Source organism: Dermacentor andersoni, chromosome 2 (genome assembly GCF_023375885.2).
Source record: "Dermacentor andersoni chromosome 2, qqDerAnde1_hic_scaffold, whole genome shotgun sequence".
NCBI classification, from domain to species: domain Eukaryota; kingdom Metazoa; phylum Arthropoda; class Arachnida; order Ixodida; family Ixodidae; genus Dermacentor; species Dermacentor andersoni.
Genome location: NC_092815.1, coordinates 184,051,168 through 184,075,201, shown reverse-complemented (window position 1 = coordinate 184,075,201; position 24,034 = coordinate 184,051,168). Strand labels below are relative to the sequence as shown.

The 24,034-nt window shown below is 45.2% G+C and overlaps 2 protein-coding genes across 2 annotated transcripts; one reads left to right on the top strand and one right to left on the bottom strand.

The window, feature by feature from the left end:
* Positions 1 to 7,308: 7,308 nt before the first annotated feature.
* LOC126540841 (uncharacterized) lies at positions 7,309 to 15,652 on the top strand. Its single transcript, XM_072286194.1, has 5 exons — positions 7,309 to 7,315; positions 12,574 to 12,826; positions 13,325 to 13,496; positions 13,606 to 13,705; positions 14,736 to 15,652. Exons 1-5 carry the CDS (start codon positions 7,309 to 7,311, stop codon positions 15,647 to 15,649), a joined length of 1,446 nt encoding a protein of 481 aa, XP_072142295.1. The 3' UTR covers positions 15,650 to 15,652.
* A 319-nt stretch (positions 15,653 to 15,971) lies between these two features.
* Positions 15,972 to 16,759, bottom strand: LOC140212778 (uncharacterized). Its single transcript, XM_072286601.1, has one exon. It carries the CDS (start codon positions 16,701 to 16,703, stop codon positions 15,978 to 15,980), a length of 726 nt encoding a protein of 241 aa, XP_072142702.1. The 5' UTR covers positions 16,704 to 16,759; the 3' UTR covers positions 15,972 to 15,977.
* Positions 16,760 to 24,034: the final 7,275 nt, after the last annotated feature.

The following is a 24,034-nucleotide window of genomic DNA, read 5'->3' as shown; positions in this document are numbered from 1 at the left end:
TACTTAGGTATCACCTTGGCTAAGGATTTAACCTGGAATGCGCATGTTACTAATGTTATTTCATCGGCTAACAAAACATTGGGATTTCTAAGACGTCACCATCGTCTTGCTGCATTGCATGTAAAACTGTTACCCTATAGATCATTGGTAAAAACGAAACTCGAATACGCATCTGCCATCTGGGATCCGCATCAAGCATATCTCGCCAATGCCCTCGAGGCAGTTCAGAATCGCGCCACCAGGTATATTCATTCCACATACTCTACAAAATCAGCATATCACCTTTAAAAAAAAGAATCTTCCTTATCGCTTCTATCCATTCGTCGCCGCATTGCCACCCTATCCCTCCTCCACAGGTTCTACTATTCAACGCTTAATCGACTACCATACATTGTTCCCCCAACGCGCCTGTCACAACGCATTGGCCATCCCCAGCAGATAGCACAACCACAAATACATTTTCAGCCTCATTTTTCTACCGAGTATCTAAAGACTGGAATGGGCCTTCCTCATCAAATCGCTGCCATCCCCTGCTCTTCACAATTTGTTCAACCTGTAACAACATTTCTTTATTTACAGAATTGACTGCATATAACACTGGTTTGTATATGTTGTATCCCCACCCCTTATGCAATACCCCTACTACGGGGGTCTTTAAAGAAATGAAATGAAATGAAATGGATAAGGCGCTAAAGAGCGATGAAGACTTATAGTGATGGGAACGTCATCAGCGCACCTGGCACCTCCACCTGCAGAACATTGCTTGCGTCATCAATGCCCCTGGCCCCGCCGTCGGCACCAGTTCGTGTCGCCAATACGCTATTGTTAGTGCTGGCCTAATCCAGTTTCATAACATTGGTAAAGACCCCGGGCTGCCTGGAGATGAGCAAGTGGCACAATGCTTACGCATACTTAGTCCAACTCCCAGAAAAGTTTCAGCGTGATTTTTCTTTTCTTGTTTGTTCCTGGACGTTGCACGATAGTTTGTTTAGTATGCGTCGTGTGTGGCGCCTGTGCCGTGCTACTGTTTCGGTTGGAAGAGAGATAGCGACGTAAAGAAGAAAAGCACTCTTCACTGCAGCGAGGATATGGCATGCGGAGCGAGAAAACCTCCAAATCCTACGAATAACACAACTTAAATTTGTAGATCGAAGCGCCTCGAATACCAAAACCAACTTCTTATCACGTCCAGACCTTATCTAGACTGAAGAAAATTCCTCCAGCGTTACTTCAGCTTCCCCACACAACTTTTACTTCGAAATAATCTAGGCGGCGTGTTTTGAAAAACATATTTTCTCTTAGCGACAGCTGGCTGTGCAGATCGTGCGCCCAGGCATAACATCTCCCTAGTCCCAACAAGGGCCTAGGATGATCTAGGGCGCTCACCGTGGCACTTCAGGAAAAACGTACCTAGAAACGTAGTACACGCGAGCGGTGCATGACGGCGCAACGGTCGAGCACTAGGTAAAGTCCCTTTAGCACTGAGTAAAGCTTTAGCACTGTGTTGGGCGTAAATAGAAACGCGCGTCCCGGCTAGTCTTGGCCCTGACGTCATGCGAGCGGCACTCACGGCGTCTCTAGCCGCGCTAGTGAGGAAGTTGTTCACGTGCGATGGCCTTTTCCAGGATGTTTACCTCCTTCCTCCGCCTCGTCCTTTTACTGATACCTGCATTGCATGTTGTTCTCTTTTGCCCCGTTTTGTCCGTGCTTCCCTCAATATCTCTTTTCGAGTCGTCATGTGCACCCGCTAGTGCTAGACAGACAGACAGACAGACAGACAGACAGACAGACAGACAGACAGACAGACAGACAGACAGACAGACAGACAGACAGACAGACAGACAGACAGACGGACGGACGGACGGACGGACGGACGGACGGACGGACGGACGGACTGCCGGACGGACGGACGCACGGACGGACGGACGGACAGACGGACGGACGGACGGACAGACGGACTGGCGGATAGACGGATAGATAGATAGATAGATAGATAGATAGATAGATAGATAGATAGATAGATAGATAGATAGATAGATAGATAGATAGATAGATAGATAGATAGATAGATAGATAGATAGATAGATAGATAGATATTAACGTGACAGCGTTAAAGGCCAACTGCAACGAAATTTCCGATGGCCTAAAAAGCCTAGCTGCAGATAACTTAGACATGCAGTAGCCTCCGTGCAAAATCTTACGCTTGAAATGCAGCTGAATCCGTCAAAAAGAGCACGTAAAAATCGATGTTTTTCATACCGAAACTGAAAAAAAAACGACGCCATTATCGCCCGGCGAAAGTCACGTACAGTGAACAATGTGGAGAACCAGTCCCCGTGCTGTCAACAAGCACATCAAAATTCGATTTAACCGTTCTTTCTACGCACGCGTGAGGAGCAGTGGTTGCGAGAAGGAAATGTGGGGACTTTCGATCTTTAAGATTTGTTTTCACCTACGTACTACGAGCGAGAATGTTAGCTCCGTTCGTCCCTAGCCGAGCACAGAATGGAAGAATGCGTGGCTGGCGCGGCGAGGAAGCCGTGTCCGAGGTGAGTTTGTTGCATTTTTTTGCGAAGGTAGCATATTAAATTCTGATATTCGCAGCGGGATACGTTTGGAAGCGAGGTGTCTTCTCGGACAAATTTAATGGCACAGCATACATCGTGCCGGTGCGAGAGAGAGAGAGAGAGAGAGAGAGAGAGAGAGAGATGAATATGGGAAGGCAGGGAGGTTAACCAGTCAAGGGTATGGTTGGCTACCTACGCTGGGGGAAGGGAGAAGGGAGAGAGAAGGTGTAGATACGTGTACGGAGAGTACTTAAGTTAAAGCCGCTCTCGCAAACCAGACGTTCTGAGAAAGCACAAAAGTGCATTGTTCATTGTGTCGTTGCGCGTGCCGCATGCTTCAGAAGATTTACGCGAGAAAGGAAACAGCTTATGAGTTGAACTGTGTGTGTGTGAAAGTGAGGAAACTGAACGTCACTAAGCACCTTAATAGTCGTAGATCATTGTGTCAACTGTGTAGCAACACTGGCAAAGCATTAAGCCGCGTCGACTATTCGTGGAATTGGAACGCATTTTGTAACTGTATGTTAAAATGCAAAAAAGAGGGACGGCGCCATGCGGTTTCATAGCCGTATATAGACCCTTGTCAAAGCTGTACAGCAATAATGATCGACTACATGGCACAGATTCATAGTTACGTTGAGGCACGTGCTTGCTTGTATATCACTAAGGAACGCGTACCGAATTCCCGTTACTATATTGTATACACAGTGCGCTAGGCTGGTGAAACAAGCGCTCATATCACCACAGCTACGTTTGAAATATCTGTGAAAGTCTGCCAGTATATTTATTAGGTGCCTCTGTATTTTTGCTGTGACAGGGGACGTGGCGGCGAGCACCGCGTGTATCGCACTATCCAGTGACACTGGCCACTTTACACTACTGGTATGCTTCACCGCAATACATTGGGTATGCTTTAGCGCGTAACACCGATGCGCTGCGACGAAGGGAAACGGCATTATGCAGTGCTCGAGCCTTCTCAGTGTCGGCGGATAGAAAACACAAACACGTTTAATAGCTTTTCGTCGATTTTACACCTCTTTATTAAATTAATAGGATAACGTGCGCCTCCTGTGTCCGTGAGTTAAGAGATTGATAAAGACTGGGCACTTGCAGTGTGTAAAAAATGGGAAACTTTATTTATGCAGACGTCCATGCCCCTGTAAGAAACTGCAGTTCAATTGACCCTATGGCGCTGGATCCGGCCCTACGGAAACACATACGGCTCATGAGTCACGAAGTAGGAGCCAAAGAATACATTCTAATGCTGACATATACACATCTTTATTAGCTAGCCAGTGACAAAGGCATTGCACTCAACATGGAGACTATGTCTTAATACATAACGTTTATGCGGCGAATAGGAGAGCAAAAGATAACAACGATATTTTGAGATGAGGCAGCACTGCCTTCATCTGTGTAGTCCAATCGTGTTTATTACTCATGTATAACGTCAGAGCACGCACTTTCTTAAGTCTAGCGTTTACTGCAGCTTAGAGCTTTTGTCAGTGCAGGTGCTTCTTTACAGGGAACAACCTGACTTTATCAAATAAAGTTGCTATTTGATAGGTTTACAAGCTTTCCTCTGGTTTTCTAAATCTGGAATATCTGGCAGAATGCATATGTGTCGGAATTTCTCCTCCCTCAGATCTAATGGTGCATTTCACCTCCAGGTAGCCAACACACTTCCAGAACCACACGATAACACACGTGGTCCAGTGCAGGGGAGCACTGCGAATTCAAGCATTTTTATGAGACACTCAACTCCTCCTTCTGCTAACTCTTGCTGCACAGTGAAGTTGTAAATATTGTGAAATTCCCGTCTGGCTGTCAATACATGGGTTTATATACGGAAGGGAAATGGACACGCCCATGCTTTCCATCTAGAATAAAACTCTGGTCATTCCAAGTATCATTCATCGTTATACCTTTACAACCTATTTAACCACGCTAGATTTCGTGAATGATTGCATGGACATTGCATCATTGTCCTTCTATTAGCGCATGAAAACTATTCAGTCTGCATGACTTCATGCGAAGATATCGCTCGTTCATGTTGCGTTTTCTTTAAGAATTATATACCAGCATCACAAACGTCGCCGAGAGCTTCGATTAACACTTATTGCCAGATACGAATGGTATCTGCAAATACATTTTCTTTATTTACCAATGCACCGTACCGTCGAGCTTATTTATTGATCGCATTACTCTGCCTTGCTTCCCGCTTCGGCCATCACACCAACGTAAATCATATAAGGTAGCTCAAACCCTACACTTACACCCTTCGGGGTAGCGCAGTGGCTTGGGGGTTACGCGACTGTGCTGCAGTGGGACGGGTTCGAAGCCCGGCCCCGAAGGCTGCGTGTAAATGGAGGATATACACGAAAACCCTCTTGTACACACCCTGCAGACCTCCACTGTAGGGCTGTATATATTGTATATAGTGTTGATCCGTTGATAAAGTGTGTTGTTATTGTGTGTTGTTAAGTTTCTGTTTGAGGGTAGAGGTTGGGTCGGGACAGACAGACAGCACACAGACAGACAGACAACGAACTTTATTTAATCCTGAGGAGCTACTGTCAGGACCTGCTAACGGGAGGTCATTGTAGCCACTGGATTTTTTTTTCTTTCTGAACCTTTATCCTTCTTTTACGGACTTTCCCAATGCAGCTATCACTCGATGCTCTTTCGGCCTCCAACGTCACCACTTGGACTATACTGTGTAAGTGCCACTAGATATGCACACGAAAAGATAACTTCGGTGACTGGGTATTCAGATTTAGGCACGTGCAGTAGAATACGCCGGCGGGCAAGGACGTTGGGCCACTCATCGTGCACAATTCAGGGAACAAATTGCGTTCACAGCCACCGTTTCAGGTACTCTTTCACCAAAACGCCGTGGCACACGCCGGGGATTCTTCTAGGTATTTGGCTTTGGGTACCTGGCTGTGCCTGGGCGCGCACTCTGCTCGGCCCAGCCCACATTTGCAGAGTTTAGGCGGTGTAGGTAAGTCCTACTTTTAAATGCGTAAGCATTTGAGTGCTTACTCAGCGCGAAAACCACTCTGGAGATCGTGCCCGCAGCAGCGAGCGAATTTCCCTTTGCGCTGCCTCTCGCTTCAACGCCAACGAAACGGCGAGAACACAGCTAGCGCGCGAAGCTATGACCAGTCGGCACTCTGTGGGCATCTCAGATCACTTTCAAGGTGTGGCCCGCGCGGCTGTGCCATATGAAGCTGCCGCCCGAGTACGTTCACGGTTCATAATGGTTCCACGCGCATCCACTGCCATCCCGCGTAGTAATCTGCATTTTTCAGCAATTTTCACCAACATACGCAGCTTTCTAGCAAAGCGTGAACACGTATCAAACCTTATGTCATTATCCGCCAATAACTTACTGATGCTAACAGAAACGTGGCTTACAAAAGAAATCAGTGACGCAGAAGTCCTGGCCGATCTTTCCAACTTCGACGTTTGCCGATGCGATCTGAGAGACGCACGTGGCGGAGGTGTTCTAATTACCGTGAACCAACAATTACCATGCACACGAGTTAACCTTGACAGCCACCTTGTAACACTGTGGTTAAAATGTCAATGTTCCCCACAAGCAGTACTGTTGGGTGTTTGTTACAGGCCCCCTCACCATCAACAGGACTTTTCTCATCTCTTAAACAAGATATTAAACGAAGTTACTTCAAAGCACCCCAATGCAAATATTCTCCTTTTTGGGGACTTTAATTTTCCCGGCATTGACTGGGACAATGGCGCTGCTTTACTTACAAGTAAAACTGAGGCGAGCGACTTTATAGAAGTGTGTTTAAATTACAATTTAACACAGCGACTACTGGAGCCAACCCGTGTGTCGGGGACCTCCGCCAATATTTCGGATCTTGTACTAACCAGTCATCCTGAAAGCTTAACATCCCTTACATGTCTCCGTGAGATAAGGGATCACAACGTTATTCGTGGTGCTTTCACTTACGCTCTCCCACCACACGACATGCACTAGAAGACAATTTATTTATATCAAAAAGGCAACGACGAGGCTATAATTACTGAATTAAACGCATTATTTTCTACCTTTGCAGGTGAATTGCATAACCATTCGATTTACGATAACTGGCTGTTGTTTAAAAACAACCGACGTGAACTAAAGAACCAATTTATGCCCAGGATAACATTCCCATCCAATCAACAAAAACCATGGTTTACGGCATCCTTAAAACGACTAGAAAATTAAAAAAAGGAAGTCTATCGCCACGCTAAGGTTAAGACAAGCTCAGTTGCGTAGGAGAAATATTACGCTTCGGAAACTGCGTACCTAATTGGAATTCGCGATGCCAAGCGAACCTTTTTTCACTATGACCTGCCAAACATTTTACTTACTAATCCAAGGAAATTCTGGCAGGTGATAAACCCCAAAGAAGCGCCTATCAATGCTCTTGCTAACGAGCTGGGTGAATCGGTGACAGATTTAACCTGCGCTAATATGCTCAACAACGCGTTTTCTTCAGTCTTCATTAGTGAAATGAACACACTTCCTCCACCGCCAACCACAAATATACACTGCAACATGTCAGCCATCACATTCACAGTACGTGGGCTTTGATCTGCGACAGAAAATATTAAGTTGTCTTCATCATCTGGCATCGATGGCATTAACTCTAACCTACTAAAAAACACGAAACGCATTTCTGCAGAGTTTCTCTATTTATGATTTTCACAGTCGCTTTCCACAGGCACCATGCCAGGCGAGTGGAAGATGGGGTAAGTTATTCCAGTCTACAAATCGCGCAAAAAAATTCTCATCTAAATTACCGCCCCATCTCATTGACAAGTGTTCCCTACAATATCATGGATCATGTAATCTACTCTCATATTATGAACTTTCTAGACGCTAACAACTTCTTTCATCCTTCGCAGCAGGGTTTCCACAGGGACCGTTCTTGCGAAACCCAGCTTGCACTATTTCTTCATGACGCTCGTGCTAATCTTGACAGTTACATACAAACAGACGCCATATTTTTGGATTACGCGAAAGCGTTTGACAAAATATCTATCCAACGCCTATTACTAAAACTTTCTTGTTTGCATTTCCATCCTGATATCCTAAAATGGCCTGAGCAATTTTTAACTAACCGCTCCCAGTATGTCTCATTTAATAACCACGCTTCAAACATTGCACTCGTCACATCAGGCGTACCGCTGGGGTCTGTCCTTCGCCCCCTTCTTTTCTTAATTTACATTAACGACTTACCCTTGCATGTGTCCTGCCATGTCCGCATGTTTACCAATGACTGCGTTATTTACCGCGCAGTCAGTACCATCACTGACCAAACAACTCTTCAATCCGCCCTTAACCGGGTACAATAATGGTGTGATCTTTGGTTGATGACACTCAGCTCTAATAAATGCAAACTTGTCTCATTTATACGTCGTCATCACCCGCTTCGCTTTTCTTATCGGATTGGTGACGTCACCGTGAAATTAGTAGAATCCTACAAATACTTAGGTATCACCTTGGCTAATGATTTAACGTGGAATGCGCATGTTACTAATGTTATTTCATCGGCTAACAAAACATTGGGATTTCTAAGACGTCACCATCGTCTTGCTGCATTGCATGTAAAACTGTTACCCCATAGATCATTGGTAAAAACGAAACTCGAATACGCATCTGCCATCTGGGATCCGCATCAAGCATATTTTGCCAGTGCCCTCGAGGCAGTTCAGAATCGCGCCACCAGGTATATTCATTCCACATACTCTACAAAATCAGCATATCACCTTTAAAAAAAAGAATCTTCCTTATCGCTTCTATCCATTCGTCGCCGCATTGCCACCCTATCCCTCCTCCACAGGTTCTACTATTCAACGCTTAATCGACTACCATACATTGTTCCCCCAACGCGCCTGTCACAACGCATTGGCCATCCCCAGCAGATAGCACAACCACAAATACATTTTCAGCCTCATTTTTCGACCGACTATCTAAAGACTGGAATGGGCCTTCCTCATCAAATCGCTACCATCCCCTGCTCTTCACTATTTGTTCAACATGTAACAACTTTTTTTATTTACAGAATTGAATGCATTATAACACTGGTTTGTATATGTTGTATCCCCACCCCTTATGCAATACACCTACTACGGGGGTCTTTAAAGAAATGAAATGAAATGAAATGGATAAGGCGCTAAAGAGCGATGAAGGCTTATAGTGATAGGAGCGTCATCAGCGCACCTGGTGCCTTCACCTGCAGAACATTGCTTGCGTCATCAATGCCCCTGGCCCCGCCATCGACACCAGTTCGTGTCGCCAATACGCTATTGTTAGTGCTGGCCTAATCCAGTTTCATAACATTGGTAATGACCCCGGGCTGCCTGGAGATGAGCAAGTGGCACAATGCTTACGCATACTTAGTCCAACTCCCAGAAAAATTTCAGCGTGATTTTTCTTTTCTTGTTTGTTCCTGGACGTCGCACGAGAGTTTGTTTAGTATGCGTCGTATCTGGCGCCTGTGCCGTGCGACTGTTTCGGTTGGAAGAGAGATAGTGACGTAAAGAAGAAAAGCACTCTTCACTGCAGCGAGGATATGGCATGCGGAGCGAGAAAACCTCCAAATCCTACGAATATCCCAACTTAAATTTGTAGATCGAAGCGCCTCGCATACCAAAACCAACTTCTTATCACGTCCTGACCTTATCTAGACTGAAGAAAATTCGCCCAGTGTTACTTCAGCTTCCCCACACAACTTTTACTTCGAAATAGTCTAGGCGGCGTGTTTTGAAAAACATATTTTCTCTTAGCGACAGCTGGCTGTGCAGATCGTGCACCCAGGTATAACATCTCCCTAGTCCCAGCAAGGGCCTAGGATGATCTAGGGCGCTCACCGTGGCACCTCAGGAAAAACGTACCTAGAAACGTAGTACACGCGAGCGGTGCATGACGGCGCAACGGTCGAGCACTAGGTAAAGTCCCTTTAGCACTGAGTAAAGCTTTAGCACTGTGTTGGGCGTAAATAGAAACGCGCGTCCCGGCTAGTCTTGGCCCTGACGTCATGCGAGCGGCACTCGCAGCGTCTCTAGCCGCGCTAGTGAGGAAGTTGCTGACGTGCGATGGCCTTTTCCAGGATGTTTGCCTCCTTCCTCCGCCTCGTCCTTTTACTGATTCCTGCATTGCATGTTGTTCTTTTTTGCCCCGTTTTGTCCGTGCTTCCCTCAATATCTCTTTTCGAGTCGTTATGTGCACCCGCTAGTGCTAGACAGACAGACAGACAGACAGACAGACAGACAGACAGACAGACAGACAGACAGACAGACAGACAGACAGACAGACAGACAGACACACAGACAGACAGACAGATGGACGGACGGACGGACGGACGGACGGACGGACGGACGGACGGACGGACGGATAGACAGACTGGCGGATAGACGGACAGACGGATAGATAGATAGATAGATAGATAGATAGATAGATAGATAGATAGATAGATAGATAGATAGATAGATAGATAGATAGATAGATAGATAGATAGATAGATAGATAGATAGATAGATAGATAATAACGTGACAGCGTTAAAGGCCAACTGCAACGAAATTTTCGACGGCCTAAAAAGTCTAGTTGCAGATAACTTAGACATGCAGTAGCCTCCGTGCAAAATCTTGCGCTTGAAATGCAGCTCAATCCGTCAAAAAGAAATCGCAAAAATCGATGTTTTTCATACCGAAACTGAAAAAAAAAACGACGCCATTATCGCCCGGCGAAAGTCACGTACAGTGAACAATGTGGAGAACCAATGTGGAGACACATACACCACTTTATTAGCTAGCCAGTGACAAAGGCATTGCACTCAACATTGAGACTATGTCTTAATACATAGCGTTTATGCGGCGAATAGGAGAGCAAAAGGTAATGATGTACTCAATGTACTCAACAAAAGGTACTCAATGTTTCAGATGTCAAAGACATGGACATATAGCGAAATATTGTAAAGGCCCCATCCGCTGCAAGATATGCGCTGGTCCACATACGCATAAGGAGTGTACGTCACGTTCCCAGCCTCAGTGTGCAAACTGTGGAGCTGAGCATGCTGCGTCATACGGAGGGTGTCCTAAGAAGAAATCAGCCACTCTTGCACGGACGATGGAGCAAATCCAAGGAAAAGTGCGGAAACGACGAGAACCACCACCAAATCCGGATGTAATGTATACGTCTACAAACCAAGAGCAACACGACACGGTGCAGCGCAGCGACACGGCTTTGAAAAAGTCCTACGCCTCAGCCGTGAAAGAAAACGAGCAAAGGCCTTCAACTGCAACGAATCCATCAAAGCACTCAAGTGATATAACCTCAAGCCCACGACAGCAACAGGTGTCCTCAAGGTCGCAGCAGAAGAACAGGAAGAACCAAGAAAAGTTGTTAGATGGTATCACTGCAAATGAGATATCGAGTATGCTGATTCCCATGATGTTCGCCGCAATCAAGGCTATTCTCCGTGCCAGCCCATCGTTTAAGAGCATCCCTGAAGTAGAGGCCGTCCTGGCTTTGGGACCGCTAGTGTCGTCTTCTTTCACGGCGCAAAGCCGTGATTCTTCGCAGTAGCAACGATGGCTTCGCCAACAAGCGTCTCACAAGCGGTGTCCACCAACAAACACTTCCGCAGATGTACTATATTCCAGTGGAACGCTCGAGGCTTGCGCTCGAAGTTAGCAGACTTTAAGCATCTTACGCGAATGTACCGATTCCCTTTTTTAGTCATTTCCGAGTCTCGCGTCGACGAGCACTTTAGGATAAAAGGGGTATTATTTTCATCATTCAAGGCGACAAAATGGAATTAGCCGACTCCTCGTTGGATTTCGCAACGACATACCTGCCTCTGCGATTGACGTAGCACCACATGACAAGAACGAATATATTTGCGCAACCACAGTGATTGCATCCAAAGTGTTTACCCTGATCGGCGTCTTCTTGGAACCAGGATCACCTTTCGACGTGACAAGATTGGAAAACTTGTTGACAAACACTCATTCTCCCCATATTATTTGTGGCGATTTCAACGCACATAACGAGATCTGGGGTAGTTCACATACATGTGCTCGGGGTGCCAAGCTGGCGAAGCTTTTAGCAAAATACAATATTGGCTGCGAGGAGTTACGGAGTCACCCTCTATCGGAAGCGCCTCGCTGCCGTAGTATGAGGGATCACGTGACGCGCTCCCCATAGGTTTTGCGGCCAGCGCTCGCTGAGAACATCACGCGGGAGCTCTCCCCGACATTTCTGTAAGTACTTTCGAAATGAGAGAAGTTTTTTATTGCCTAAATAATAATTTTAGGCAAGCAGAAAGCACAGAATGGTCTACAGTCACTATATCTTTGCAGAATACAACAGTGAGCACCCACTGGGCGCAGTCGCCGCAGTGGAATCTCCCGAACCGGCTACTTGCGTGAAAGGTAGGCAATTGCCGAGAGCTGACTATGTGAAATATGTTCTGATAGTGGGCTGTTTGTATAACGATATGGAGCATAACAGAATGAAACCACAATGCAGCGATCGCAATGGTTCGCAGCGACCGAATGAGCGTCTGCATGCACGCCCGCGCATGAAGTTTCGGTTTCGCTGCGAGCGTGTTTTCGCACCGTGCCGCGAACTTTAGGCCGCTGCATATGCGCATTTTGCAGTACAGAAGCAACCTTTGTTGCCTGGACACTGTCAGAGCTGTTCAAAAATATTTTTCTTATAACTAGGGACTTCGACGCCTACGGCGATTTCTGATGTGCCGTCGCGACAATTTAATCTTATATTTCGTTTCTTATAAATTCTTGGACATTTGAATATCATTATTTGTCAAGTTGTGTCACGCTGCATATTTATCGGTTTTTTCGGCAAGCTATTCCCCACTGTTTATTTTTCTTGATCCAGTACATTAATTGTTTGCTGCTAATACAAACATCGGCATATGCCATGCTTTCTTTAATGTGCTTCTTACCCTTTCCTTTCCATTCCAGTGAACTTGCCGTTATCGAGCATCACCAAGTTCATAGACCAAAGCTTCACGACTTCGCGACTGCTGTTGGAAGGAGAAGCAGTCTACGAATCGAAACATGTGGTAGCATGCAATGTGAAGGAGAAGAAAGATGCCACAATAACGTTTGCTGGGCTTGTTCTCCAAACGTCGGCACTAAACAAGGACCCGCATGAGCTGGAAATTTCCGTGAAAGACAGAGAAGTTATTGTAGCAACTTGCAGCTGCAAAGCAGGGTAAAAACAAAGTGTAAATACTAAAATGCAAATTTTTTGAAGCATTGCATTTTAAAAGTACTTTTTTATGAAATCCTTTGATCACTTTCAGCGTATATTTAAACAATATTACAAATTTTATAAAATATGTTGACCACTTTGTTGTTATAATCCAACCAGAAAAACTACAAATTACTACCCCTGCTTTTCTTGACTTCATTATCTACTGGCTTCATATGGTTGTCACTAACAAAATTAGCCCCCTAAGTTACCCTTATTTTCAACTAGAATTGAAGTATTCAACAAACGTGAGTAAAATGACCGCACACCTATGCATGTCTCTGAGCACAAGAAAGCACCGCTACGTTATTAGCATGGCAGCATTCTATTGTGCCACTCTATGTACATTACCGAATATCATTTCTGTGGGTGTATATGGCTGTTAGTATGGCATCGATTCATTCAGTAAGCATGTATATTACTCCAAGCTAACAGCTGGTTCTGCATGTCTTCATTCAGGTTGCACAAATGCAAGCACATGGTTGCACTCCTCCTGCACATTAATGCAAGGGACACCTTTGACATCCTGTCTTCCACTGATCTTCCTCAGCTGTGGGGCAAAGAGCTCAAGGCAGGTGTCAAAGATAAATATGTGCCAAGGAAGATTGTGGATCTTCCTTGTTCAAAAAAGGTAAACAAATATTACTTTCAACTTGGTTAATGGAATGTTAAAGTTATAGCAGCAGTAAAATAAAGCAGAACCAAGTAAAATACAGATGTTTATTCCTGAAATGTTTCAGGTGAAGCGTGACCACGTGAAGCTTCCCACTGATGACACCTTAAACAGGCTGCTGCATGCTTTGCCCTACAGTTCTACAGCATTCAGGCACAGTGAAAGCAGTAAGTACACCTTTACTACCATTAAGCCATGAGTGGCTGCCAACACCATTTGTGCACAGATAATGCCAACTCCAAGAAATGTACAACCCACTGTCAGAGAGAACATATGTGGTAGAATCGCTCATTATAGAAGCACTCCAGCTCTTCGTACTAGCCAATTCTTGTTAACACACTGTGCAACCACTCAGAGAGGAACTGCTGCTGCTTCACCTTGCTTGCTAGAAACAGGAAACCCAGGTACTTTGAAACCTGCAGTGACATGCAATTCAGTAGCACCACTAAAATTCCTGCTTCCTTTAACAGCGGACTGCAATGTACATTTCATTGAACCTGTAAGGCTGACTAGAGATTCTTCCACATACACCACTTAATGTTATCTACACACTTTGGTGCTGGTTGCTGCAAACATAACTTGCATAGGTAGTGGATTGCAAGTTTATTGTGTTGTGTTATCCACTTAAGCTGCAGGAAGACGTTAAAACAAATATTTTACAACTAAATCTCTGCTTCCATGGCCTGTAAACTTTTTTGACAGTTTTACATTAGAGCACATGCTTACAAGAAAACACAGACAAATGAAGTTTTGGTAATGAGCCAACTGTATTTATGACCAATGCACTACATGTAGTCATCTTTTACTAGAACCTGCAGGTGTAAATAAAATCAAAACAATAGAGCAACCACTTATACAAATTGTGGACATAATTCCCAGTCACAGTCATAGAGTCTAAACATTAATACAAGGAAGATTATGTACAATGAGCAAAATTGGACTGTACATGTGTTGTCAGAAGTGCTTCGATTGGGGCTAGTTGGTATGACATCACTGTATGCAGTATTGTTGCACTGCACACACAAGGTGGCACACAAATGACATTAGCACGGTCTGTGTTTGTTTCTTGTTTTTAGTGTTGATGTACGTGCGCTTGCCATCTTTACAGCACAACAATATACCATACACTCATGTGGCGGTATTTTGTCAAGCTGCGGTCATGACTTTTGGCACTTACACAATGTGCTTGCATTCTAGGAAACCCCACGCATCCAGCAGATGTAGCCAGCAGCTCATCTTCAAGTGGCAAGCAAGACTGCAGAGCTGCAGATGCAGCAAATACAACCCCAATGCCAACTGAACATAGTGCATGTGGAGAAATATTGGAGCACAATAAGGAAGAGTCTTGCGAAGCAACTCCACCAGCACTGACAGAAGCCGTCATCAAGGCAGTAGAAGCAGGGGCGCTTTCAACAGAAGACATTTATATACAATTGCAGCAGACATTCACACAATCAAACATTCAGATAATCACGCATTTGACAGAGCAGCAGGTGAACTCACAACACTGGATGCTCTACAGGAAAGGACTCATAACAGCATCTATTGCTTACTCTGTGTATACGCGAGTGCATACACTGAAAACAAAAATGGGCCCTCATGACGTGCGCCCTCTGCTAAAGTCAGTGATGAGGGAACAAACGGTGCAAACTCCAGCTATGTCAAGAGGATCCTTGCTCGAGAACACAGCAAAAGACTTCTACTTAGCCACAACAACACACCAAAATCTCCAACTACAAAGCATAGGCCTTGTAATTTCCAAAGAAAACCCTTGTATTGGAGCAAGTCCAGATGGACTTGTTACTTGTAGCTGCTGTGCTACCAGAGTACTAGAAGTAAAATGCCCAGTTAATTTGGAAAGGTTTCAGGCTAAGGAGCTAACAACACTGAGCAACGGCAAGTTAAGCCTTAAGAAAACAAGTAGATATTTCTGCCAAATTCAAGTGCAAATGGGGATTCTAGAAGTAGAGATGGCTGATTTCTTTGTTTTTCAGGACAGCGAGAATGTGTTGCTGCTAACAGCTAATTTTGATAGAGACTTTTTTAGCGCTGTTGTAGAGCGAGCTGTATATTTTTTTAAGTCTTATGTGCTCCCGTATGTAACTCCTTAAGAAACTCAAGATGTGAACATTGCTTTTAATAATGAACAGAAAATTGATTGCAAAGGTGCAGACTGTACAAACAACCCTAGTGTCGCATTCATTGCACTATTGAGCTATATTGCGAGTAATCTGCAACAAGATCGTTGCTTAGAGAAGATTTTTTACATCAAAAAAGTGTTTTCATGCAAATACATGTTCACCTCTGAACCACTGTTAGCAAAATTAAGGACATCAGCATCTACAGATTCTCTAGACGGTGCGACTAATGACCAAAAATAAATGCAGGCTTGTTTACGTGGCCTCTCTGTTGCGTGCTCTGTCGTATTAAAAAAAAATCCTAATTTAAAAACTTGTCATCACTGAAAATTGGCTTAGAAAGGTTCACAATTCCAGCTATGATCTGCACAATGTCATCAATAAAAGGAAAAAGTTCTATTCGTACATTTCCTCCCAAAATCTTGAATGCTTTCATTCGCTGGATTGCCCTCTCCACGTGAACTCGTGCTGCAGCAATGCTTTGATTTCTTTCAGCATCATCTTTTGAAAGCTGCTTTTTGTTCTTCAAAAAAGGTGGACGCACCATTTTAATGTGGTGTTCAAGGCATAATTTGTCAATCAGAAAACCCTTATCTACCATAACACTGTCTATAGAAGGTAGAAACTTCTCCAACACTCTACAGTCCTTAGTTATGAAGGAATCGGATGCCCTTCCCCCATAGGCATTGCTGACATAGCTGATGTGTCCTCCTGGTGTCTCACAGACAAGAATTTTAGCTGTGTATGTACCTTTATACCAACTGTAAGTCAGCAAGTGAGACTCCATGTCCTTGGGCCTCTGCAATGGTATCTCAGTACAGTCAAGTACTGCGCGTACAGTGGTGTAATCTTTAAAGTACACAGTCATATTGTCAACGACAGCTTCTTTTGTTGGCCAATAGACTGCCTCTTGCAATATTGCTGCAAGGACTGTCACACTTGCTTTAAAGATGTCGGCTGCAGTGGTTCTATGAACACCAAAGAGTACACCTAACACTGAAAATGTCAGGTTGTGCTGCAACTTCATAAACGTGAGCAGCACGGCGTCTTCATTTGAGATGCAAAATCCCTTTGCATGTGAAAGTAGTCTACGATCTGTATATAGGTCACACAAGTTGTAGAAAAGCTGGAAGCAGGGCAGACCAGTAACAACATTGAGGGCTTTTTCATCTCGGATCGCAGCAATGCTTAGTGGCTGGCTCCGCACTGCGTCAAGGGTGTTGACTTGGACACCAATGTCAGTCCTAACTGTAAGGACGTCGGAAGGTATGGCTGAAGTAGAAAATAATAATTATTATGGGTGTTCCCATGAATTAAAAATACAGATTAACCTTTGTTCTTAGCGCACCTTGGCTGCAGGTTTCACTGGAATCTTGTTCTTCCTCAGTGTGAATGGGGGGGGGGGAGCTGGTGCTGGCCTGGGGCTCAACAGCCAGTGTTGCAGGATCATCTTTACGGAAGGTCTCGGCCAGGGGTCTGTCCTCTGTAAACGAGAGGTCTGTCCTCTGTGCACACTTAAAGCACATAGCATATTACCCACAACAAATATGAAGCAAAATGACTTGGTTAAGCACCAATTCTAAATGTATATAGAAGAACATGTATTACCACAGCACAGCAACAACACTTCAAGCTAAAGGTAGAGATGTTGACATTCTTTCCTTTCTAACTAGAACTGCTAACAATACTTGGTTTGTGTGCATTCAATTTTTTTTTACTTTGCATGCTTCACAACTGGCTGCAAAGAAAGGTGGCATTTACTTTTGCTATCATACTATTTCATCGCATACAGAACAATTTTTTAGAGGGAAATATTTATTTACTTTCCTCCATCTTGCAGGTTTCTGCAGAATTGATTTGCCAAAATAATTCTTATAGGTACTGACGTAGTATTTATCATTACTGATAAGTTTACACATTCTCATCTAGTCATGTTATAAACCACGTGAAGTTAGTGCGTACTTCTTTAGACACGTGCACAAATTGTTCCTCCAGTGGGTTAGCTAACAGACACATTTCTTACAGCACAGATGACTACATATTGCATCACTACTCAAGTCTGGTGAAGACCGCAGCATCTTGGCACAACTATATAACATTGTGATTCACCATTACATCATAACCAAGATTTGGCAACAGCACTTCCTTACATACTACTTTAAGCTTATTATAATGTACAGTTGTAGGTACTTTTTCTTGATATGCTGACACCATGAGAAATGGTCATGCACTGCACAGCAGATCTTGCATATTGAGAAAAATGAGTTATTTTAGGTGCTGTTACCCTTCGACAATGACTTGCGTTTACAGTTTGGCATAGTGCTTGCATGAAGCTCTCTTGTTGCCCACACACTGAAACTTAACATGTATTCTAGCTGCTATGGACTCTGATCGAGCAGAAGTAAATAAAATACCCATGCGCAGTAGAAATTAGTGTCGGAAGATTACAAGTATCATGAAGCATGATGCAAAAATGCTTGTTTTTAGCCGAAATACCCTCGAAATGCGAGAAACAGGGAAGGCCGAGCAAAGGTCAAACATGCCTCACAGGGCTTATCTGTTGTTCGTTTCTCGCTGCCATGATTACAATTAAATGGCCTGTTTACAATATTGGTACACATGTGCATCAAATGTTTGAGCCTTCGTGTCAATAAAACCAGGAGCAATACGAACATTTACGCATAAGTAAACCGCCACCGTAGGCAGGGTATCGATTGTGAATCTCGGCTCGCACAGCACTTCGCTGTTTTTTAGCGCATAGCGTTTCCGTCAGAAGAACGCAAGCTTGGTTGAGAGAAAATTATTGCTACAATAAATGCAGCACACATCAAATGAGCCGCAGCCACAGCGTTTAGCTCGCGATGCACATTTACCAGCAAACATCGTGTAGATATTATTGCATTCAACGAGTCTAAACAATGACTTACGTATCTGCAGTCGATTTTGCGGACGCTGAGGACGGGGCGGACGATCAAGAGGTCGCACCGGAAGGTTCCGAGATGGTATCGCACCTCGTAAAGGCCAGCGCCTTTTCCAGCCTGCGAGTGATAAGCGTCTTTAGCCGGGCAGCGCGCGCGGGCGAGCGTCTCAGTGCGCGCTTTCTGCTACTCACCGAACATCGCAGCCCCGACGCCGTAGCAAAAATCTTCCTCGCGGAAGTGCTTGCTGCACACACGAGCTGTAGCCGATGGCTGCTTGCCGGTTCTTAGTTTCGTGATCCAAGCTTCACGAAGCCTCTTGTCCCGTGGGTATGTGTGAAGGCTGACACCGGGCTCCGTTGCGTACGTCCTGCACTGCGGCACCGTGCAGTAGCCTACCATGTTGTGTGCCTTCAAAGGAAGCCACTACCTATTGCAGTGCTTTCAAGCGTTGTAAAGGAGGCACTCGAAGCGGGAAAATCTCGCCGCTAAATGAGGACCGAAGCGTACGAGCGAAATTAAACTTTCGTTTTCAGCTCGCTTCGGCGCTCCCGAAGCAGCCGACGCGGCCGCTATGCCCACGTGATCCCTCATAGCACGTCACGTCGACGGTGGCGCCAGCTTTTCCAGTGGTGGAGCTCGAGGCCAATAGAGCCCTTGAACGACGGCAGCATAACATACCTGAAAAATCCGACGACTGTTAGCTGCATTGACGTCACATTCGTATCAAGTCAAGTGGCCCCTATGTTCGCATGGTGTACAGATTTCGAGACTCGAGGTAGTGATCACTACCCGATCCTAATCTCTGCCCTTCATTTTCCGACGTCGCCCAGAAAAGTGAAACTGAAGTTGGTAGACTGGGAAGCTTACACAGCAGCCGTAGACAAAGGAATCACAGCCTCGACTACGAATACAGAAATAATGCCGACAATAGCTCATTGCCTCAAACAAAGTACCCGCTCTGCCACTAAGCTTTGTAATGTACCAACAAACGACGAGGAATTTGAAAGGTTATGTGCCATTCGAAGGCGTGCCGAAAGGAAGGCTCTACGTACTAAGAATATCGAAGACCTCAGAACTTGTCGACGGGCACAAAGACATACGACGTTACCTCACCAAACTGGACCGAGAAAGGTGGAGGGACTTTTGTGGAACACTGGACATGCGACAACCGCTGAGCAAAATCTGGCGAGTCGTCAGAGGCATTCGCAAGGAGCCGCAACAGCTTTATCCTTTTATCGCCCTCTCATTACATGAGCGCGCATACCTGAAAGAGGTGGCAGAGCAGTACTGCAGGCTCCTTTCCAACGGGGCACAACCTTTGCGGCAAATTGCAAGTCGTCAGCCTAGTCCACCTCGAGCTACCCTTCCTGACTTAGAATTACCATTCACCATCGAAGAACTCACGGCAGCGATCGGCGACGTGAACAAGCGATCATCACCTGGCCATGACGGCGTGAGTTATGAAGCGCTCGCAAATCTATGCCACACATCTCGCCTACGCCTTCTGGAGTACTACAACAACTCATGGATAACTGGGGAGGTTCCTACGGAATGGAAGCTTGCGAAAGTCATTCCTATATTGAAACCAGCGAAGCAGCCAACAAATTACGCCTCCTTCAGACCCATATCTCTGCTTAGCTGCGTAGGGAAGCTATTCGAAAATATGATCTACAAACGACTAAATTGGTTCCTGGAAACTGCAAAAGTTTACCCGGAGGAAATGAATGGCTTCCAGCAAAATAGATCCTCAATTGATAATGTCATTGCCTTGGTCTCATCAACTGAAGAGGAATTGGTCTCTGGCAACATACCTACTGCATTATTCTTAGACATTAAGGCAGCATATGATTCGGTCTATCATAAAGCAATACTTGACGCTTTGGAAACCCTTGGTCTTGGAGGACGGCTCTACGTATGGATTGAAGACTATCTTCAAGGACGCCAACTTTTCATGTGTACCCCGGATGGCCCCACGGCGCTTTATGCCGTCGAGAAGGGAGTGCCACAAGGAGCTGTGTTAAGCCCGGTATAATTTAATTTAGTCCTCATCCATCTGAAAAGAAACCTGCCCCCTGGCGTCAAAATCACATTGTATGCGGACGACATCTGCATTTGGAGTGCAGCACGTTCCCGCAGTACCACCCAACAACGCCTCCAGAGAGCGCTAGCAAATATATCGGCCTACCTAAATCCAGGGGGTCTGAAATTGTCCCCCGACAAAAGCGTTGCCATGGCTTTCACGCGGAGGTGTATGGAAAAATACCCACTAGTGGTCGTGCCCTTCCATACGTCAAGACGCAAAGGTTTCTTGGAGTGACGATCGATAGGAACCTCACATGGTCGCCCCAAGTGAAAAAACTGAGTGAGAAGATTTCCTCGGCGTCGCATGTATTCCGATTTTTAGCCGGATCACAGTGGGGCAGCAACTGTAGATCAATGGTGCTCCTCCATAAGGCCTACGTCGACGGAACACTACGATATTACCTCCCGATCCTGCACAAAATATCTCCCACAAGCAAGAGAAAACTAGAGGCAGCACGAAACAACTGCCTTCGCGTATGTCTTGGCCTTCCGAAGGGGTCGTCCCGGTCAGGGACTGTAGCAGAAGCTGGATGCCTGCCTCTGGAAGTGCTATGTTCACAGGAGACACTTCGGATACACCTCCGCCACGTCATTCATACGAAGACTCACTTTTTAAAGGATATTTCCAGAACCCGTGCTACATCTAGCTTTAGGCAGGCCGTCGGAAGCATATCTATTTCGATTCCTGCTCAGGCGTCACAAATTATGCCGCGAAACATTTCACCATGGACACTGTCCCCACTGGAAATCGTGCCATATATACCTGGAATCAGTGCGAAAAAGAAAATGCCTCAAGCAGCAACTTATCAGATAGCTTTAGAATATATGCACAAAGAATACGCAGCCGCAACGCACATTTTCACAGATGGCTCTACAACTCCACATCGTTCATCATGCGGACTTTTTGTTCCCTCTACAGGACAACGATTCTCCTTTCGTCTTGAGCGAGCGACATCATCTACTTCAGCGTAGCTATATGGCATTAAGGAGGCCCTTGTGTATGTACTTCGACAGCAACCGCCAAAGACATGGGTGATTTTCACAGACTCAAAAGCAGCCCTACAAAGTATGTGGAACAGGCACAAGCGTTGCAATAATCAACCATCAGCATTTGACATTGCTTATCTTCACCACAGGGCTAAGGTTGCTGGGCATTGCATAAAGTTCCAGTGGATACCTGGCCATGCCGGCATTTCGGGAAATGAAAGAGCGGACGAAGCTGCCAGAAATGGACTCCAATACCGCAAGTTCAAAAGAACATATTTTACAAAAGCCGACGCTTCAAACATGGCAAAAAAATATGCCTATCAAGAAAAAGACCGCATCTTGAATCCGCCGCTTCACCAAGATAACTTCCTACGTTACATTGACCCAGATATGAGACCAAAAATACCACGACCACTTCCTCGACACTTAGAGACATTGTACCATCGTCTTCGACTGAACGTGGCATACACGAACAATTATCTGTACCGCATAGGATTAACCACTAACCCATACTGTGATAACTGTCGCAACTTAGAGACAATTGAGCACATATTACTAGAATGCCCCGCGTACCGCGACGAGAGACAATTTTTAGAGCACCAAATGGACATGATTTGCCACGAACCGTTAACGTTACCGAGCATCTTAGGTCCAATGCCCGGCCCTTCGAAACAGCGACGGGTTTTGGATTTATTGTTCAAATACCTGACAGAAATTGGTCAAATAGGAAAGCTTTAAAAATTGCATCCTTCCTATACAAAAGCCTAAATTTAACCGCCATGTCACCTGTAAATATTAGTATCAGGTCCACTCGGACATTTAATATTTACTTTTATCCTTTTTTTTCTCCCACTCTTTTCTGGAATCTTTTCATCCCATTCCCCATCCCTATACAGAGTAGCATGCCAGCGGTTATATACGCGCCGGCAAAATTCTCTGTTTTTCTAATAAAGAGCCCTCTCTCTCTCTCTCTCTCTCTCAAAAGGTAACAACGATATTTTGAGATGAGGCAGCACTGCCTTCATCTGTGTAGTCCAATCGTGTTTATTACTCATGTATAACGTCAGAGCACGCACTTTCTTAAGTCTAGCGTTTACTTCAGCTTACAGCTTTTGTCGAAGCAGGTGCTTCTTTGCTGGGAACAACCTTAGCTTTATCAAATAAAGTTGCTATTTGATAGGTTTACAAGCTTTCCTCTGGTTTTCTAAATCTGGAATATCTGGCAGAATGCATATGTGTGGGAATTTCTCCTCCCTCAGATCTAATGGTGCATTTCACCTCCAGGTAGCCAACACACTTCCAGAACCACACGCTAATACACGTGGTCCAGTGCAGGGGAGCACTGCGAATTCAAGCATTTTTATGAGACACTCAACTCCTCCTTCTGCTAACTCTTGCTGCACAGTGAAGTTGTAAATATTGTGAAATTCCCGTCTGGCTGTCAATACATGGGTTTATATACGGAAGGGAAATGGACACGCCCATGTTTTCCATCTAGAATAAAACTCTGGTCATTCCAAGTACCATTCATCGTTATACCTTTACAACCTATTTAACCACGCTAGATTTCGTGAATGATTGCATGGACATTGCATCATTGTCCTTCTATTAGCGCATGAAAACTATCGGTCTGCATGACTTCATGCAAAGATATCGCTCGTTCATGTTGCGTTTCCTTTAAAAATTATATACCAGCAACACAATCACAACGGTCGAGCACTAGGTAAAGTCCCTTTAGCACTGAGTAAAGCTTTAGCACTGTGTTGGGCGTAAATAGAAACGCGCGTCCCGGCTAGTCTTGGCCCTGACGTCATGCGAGCGGCACTCACGGCGTCTCTAGCCGCGCTAGTGAGGAAGTTGTTCACGTGCGATGGCCTTTTCCAGGATGTTTACCTCCTTCCTCCGCCTCGTCCTTTTACTGATACCTGCATTGCATGTTGTTCTCTTTTGCCCCGTTTTGTCCGTGCTTCCCTCAATATCTCTTTTCGAGTCGTCATGTGCACCCGCTAGTGCTAGACAGACAGACAGACAGACAGACAGACAGACAGACAGACAGACAGACAGACAGACAGACAGACAGACAGACAGACAGACAGACAGACAGACAGACGGACGGACGGACGGACGGACGGACGGACGGACTGCCGGACGGACGGACGCACGGACGGACGGACGGACGGACGGAAGGACGGACGGACGGACGGACAGACGGACGGACGGACGGACAGACGGACTGGCGGATAGACGGATAGATAGATAGATAGATAGATAGATAGATAGATAGATAGATAGATAGATAGATAGATAGATAGATAGATAGATAGATAGATAGATAGATAGATAGATAGATAGATATTAATGTGACAGC

Bases quoted from the DNA above. Each gene is read 5' to 3' on its own strand.
- LOC126540841 (XM_072286194.1), top strand. The intron at 13,497-13,605 runs GTAAACAAATAT...GAAATGTTTCAG, and splicing joins ATCTTCCTTGTTCAAAAAAG to GTGAAGCGTGACCACGTGAA. The intron at 13,706-14,735 runs GTAAGTACACCT...CTTGCATTCTAG, and splicing joins ATTCAGGCACAGTGAAAGCA to GAAACCCCACGCATCCAGCA.
- LOC140212778 (XM_072286601.1), bottom strand. From the start codon at position 16,703: ATGAAGTTGCAGCACAACCTGACATTTTCAGTGTTAGGTGTACTCTTT.